General features: G+C 54.4%; 1 protein-coding gene across 1 annotated transcript; it reads left to right on the top strand.

The window, feature by feature from the left end:
- Window positions 1–939: 939 nt before the first annotated feature.
- LOC112457666 lies at window positions 940–1,851 on the top strand. Its single transcript, XM_025020845.1, has one exon. The coding sequence runs from the start codon at window positions 940–942 to the stop codon at window positions 1,849–1,851; it is 912 nt and encodes a 303-aa protein (XP_024876613.1).
- The last annotated feature ends 1,498 nt before the right edge of the window (window positions 1,852–3,349 follow it).

Genomic DNA, 3,349 nt, shown 5'->3' with positions numbered 1-3,349 from the left:
GGTACGTGAAGCTTCGATTCGTGGACTTGTATAAATTTTTAGCGGCGAGTATCGAAACCCTGGCGTCCTATCTGAACAGGGACAAGCTGAGAATCACGCGTTCGGAGTACGCGGATTTGAGCGCGGAGGATCTCGATCTACTCACTCGCAAGGGTGTGTTTCCGTACGAGTACGTCGACAGCGCGGACACTGCGGGATACCGAGCTTCCGCCGCGCGAGGCCTTTTACAGCTCCCTGACCGACGGGACCGCGAGCGAGAGCGACTACGAGCACGCGACGAGGGTCTGGCGACGTTTTCGCGTGCGAGATCTCGGCGATTACAGCGATCTGTATCTCAAGACCGACGCCGCGACGTGCTTCTTCTGGCGGATATATTTGAAAATTTTCGGGACGCGTGTTCGGCGAGTTACGGGCTCAATCCCGCGCATTATTACACGTTGCCGGGGTACACGTGGGACGCCATGCTGAGGTACACGGCGTGCGTTTCGAGCTGCTCACCGACATCGACATGGTGCTGTTCGTGGAACGCGGAATACGCGGCGGCCTCAGTCAATGTTCGCTCAGGTACGCGCGAGCCAACAGCAGGCACGTACCGACGCACGACTCGTCCCAGCCCACTACGTATCTCATGTATTACGACGTGAACAATCTGTACGGCTGGGCTATGAGCGAATCGTTGCCCTACGCAAATTTCCAGTGGCTCGACGATCCTGAGAATTTCGACGCGACGACCGTGCCGACGGACAGCGACGTCGGTTACATTTTGGAGGTAGATCTCGAGTACCCGCGAAACCTGCACGACGCCCACGCGGATCTGCCGTTGTGCCCGACGCGCGACAAACCGTCGGCAAGCGACAGGAAAAACTGCTCGCCACTCTCTACGACAAATCGCGCTACGTGACGCACTATCGAAACCTGCAGCAATGTCTGCGACTAGGTATGCGTCTGACGCGCGTTCGTCGCGTTCTGCAATTCGCCCAGTCGCTGTGGCTTCGCGTCTACATCGAACTGAACACCGCGCTTAGGACGCGCGCGAGCAACGAGTTCGAACGGAATTTGTACAAACTGATGAACAACGCCGTCTTCAGCAAGACTATGGAGAACGTGCGCGATCACGTGGACGTGCGTCTCGTGACGCGATGGGACGGGAGATACGGCGCGGAGGCGTTGATCGCTAAGCCGAATTTTCACAGCAGGAGCGTCCTCCCGGAGAATCTGGTGGCGATCGAGCTGCGAAGGCTCGAGGTAACATTCAACAAGCCGATCTACGTGGGTATGTCTATTCTCGAGATATCCAAGACGCGTCTCTACGAGTTTCACTACGACTACATGGTGCCGCTCTATCGCGACCGTTGCCGAATTGCCTACACGGATACGGACAGTCTGATCTATTCGCTGGAGTGTGAAGACGCGTACGAGCGTATGAAACGCGACGTGCACAGGTTCGACACGAGCGATTACGCGGAGAACAACGCGCACGGTATGCCGCGCGTCAACAAGAAAGTGCCAGGTTTGATGAAGGACGAGAACAACGGCGCGATCATGACGGAATTCGTGGGCCTCAGAGCGAAGATGTACACTTACAAGGTACTCGGACGCGACGACACCAAGAGAATAAAAGGCGTCAAGAGAAACGTAGTCGCGAAGAGGATCACGTTCGAGAATTACGTGGAGTGCCTGCGGAACGCGCGCGAGCTGAAGACGCGCCAGTTGTGCATACGCTCGACGCTGCACGAGGTTAACACCGTGTCGGAGCAAAAACTAGCCCTCAGTCCGCACGACGACAAGCGATACGTGACGTCGAACGGTAAGGAAACGCTTCCGTGGGGACATTACAAAATACCGTTGTAAAAAAAAGAGGTAAAACAATATTGTACGCTTTAAAAATTGTTTTATCGTAAAAATCAACAACACGTAAGAAACAAATCGACGAATGTGTAAACTTTTATTAACAATAAAGTAAGCGTTGTCTACTAATGTCTAAGTATTTCTTTCTTTTTACAACACAGACGCCTTATCTATCCACGAATTGTGCGAACTGTCCATTCCCAACCACTTCACAAACGCTCGATTGCCGCGCTTGCGTAGAACTTTTTCCACGAGATAAACGTCGGGATTGGAGACGCGCAGCAACTCGTGTTCGTAGAATCTTCCGGCTATCGCTTCTCCGCGAACGTCTTTCAGCAGATACGTAACGGGATTGGTCCTTTGTACTTTGGCTATTCGAAAGATCTCGGTGGTCCAATTGGGAGTGTAGCCTTTTTCGAAGATCGTTTTGAATTTGCTCACGCGCACCGGATCGCCGACTCGAAATTTCGCCGGCGCGGCTATCTTCGCGCGACCGTACACCGTGCGCAGCAATTTTTCGGCGACGGTGGGCGTCACGTCCGCCGGACGCATTCGGATCGTTCTGTGTCTGCGGCGATTGTAATTCGACAAGAGGCGCGGCAGCGAGTCTATCCATCTGTACGATCCCTGGAGCGTGAAGAGCTTCCACATGTCGTTTTTCAGCATACGATTGAATCTCTCCACCACCGACGCTTTCATCACCGAATACGTGGAATAGTGATTCACCTCGCGCTCGTCGAGGATTTTGCGCACGTCGGCGTTGTAGAATTCCTTTCCTTTGTCCGTTTGCAGATTCCTAAGATGTCGCGCGTTTTCGCGAAAGATCTTTCGGAGAGCCGTCGCGACCTCCTTTCCGCCCTTGCTCTTGAGCGGGATCGCCCAGGCGTACTTGCTCAGCACATCGATGACCGTCAGAATGTAATTGTGGCCCGCGTTCGCGCGCGAATAGGGGCGCATCTCGACCACATCGGCCTGCCACAGGTCGTCGTAACCGCGCACCACGACGCGGCGGCGAGGAAAATTTTTTCGCGCCGGCGCGTGCAATTCTTCGACGAGTCTACGTTTTTCCACGCTTATTTTGTTTGATAATCTTCAAAACGGTCTTGATCGCGATGATTTCAACCTCGTGCCTATCCGCGGTATTCTTCACGGTGACGAACTCCTCTTTAAATTCTTTTATCGCGTCGCTCAAAGTCTTTCCGAGTTCCGCGATCGCTCCCTCGACGAACCTCTTGTTGGCCGCGTCGGCGCCGACCTCCGGCGCGGCTACGCGTCGAATCTTCGACGCGTCGTAGGAATCCTGAGCGTTCAAACGGAGCGCGACGCTTTCCAACGCCGTGATTCCGTTTCCCAAATCTCGGATCGCGTTGTTATTCTTGATCTCTTCGATCAAAACGCTTTTCAGCTGCCCAATCGCGTCCTCGACGTAACTCCTGTTCGCCGCGTCGGTGCCGATCTCCGGCACGGCCACTCTTCGTATCTTGCGCTCCTTCGCGTCGTA

This window comes from Temnothorax curvispinosus, unplaced genomic scaffold (assembly GCF_003070985.1).
Source record: "Temnothorax curvispinosus isolate PA1 unplaced genomic scaffold, ASM307098v1 QBEX01008059.1, whole genome shotgun sequence".
In the NCBI taxonomy this organism is placed as follows: Eukaryota; Metazoa; Arthropoda; class Insecta; order Hymenoptera; family Formicidae; genus Temnothorax; species Temnothorax curvispinosus.
Note: the sequence above shows the minus strand (reverse complement) of the source record. Positions and strands in the feature narration are given on the sequence as shown.

Excerpts from the sequence above, each read along its gene's own strand:
- LOC112457666 (XM_025020845.1), top strand. The coding sequence starts at position 940 with ATGCGTCTGACGCGCGTTCGTCGCGTTCTGCAATTCGCCCAGTCGCTG.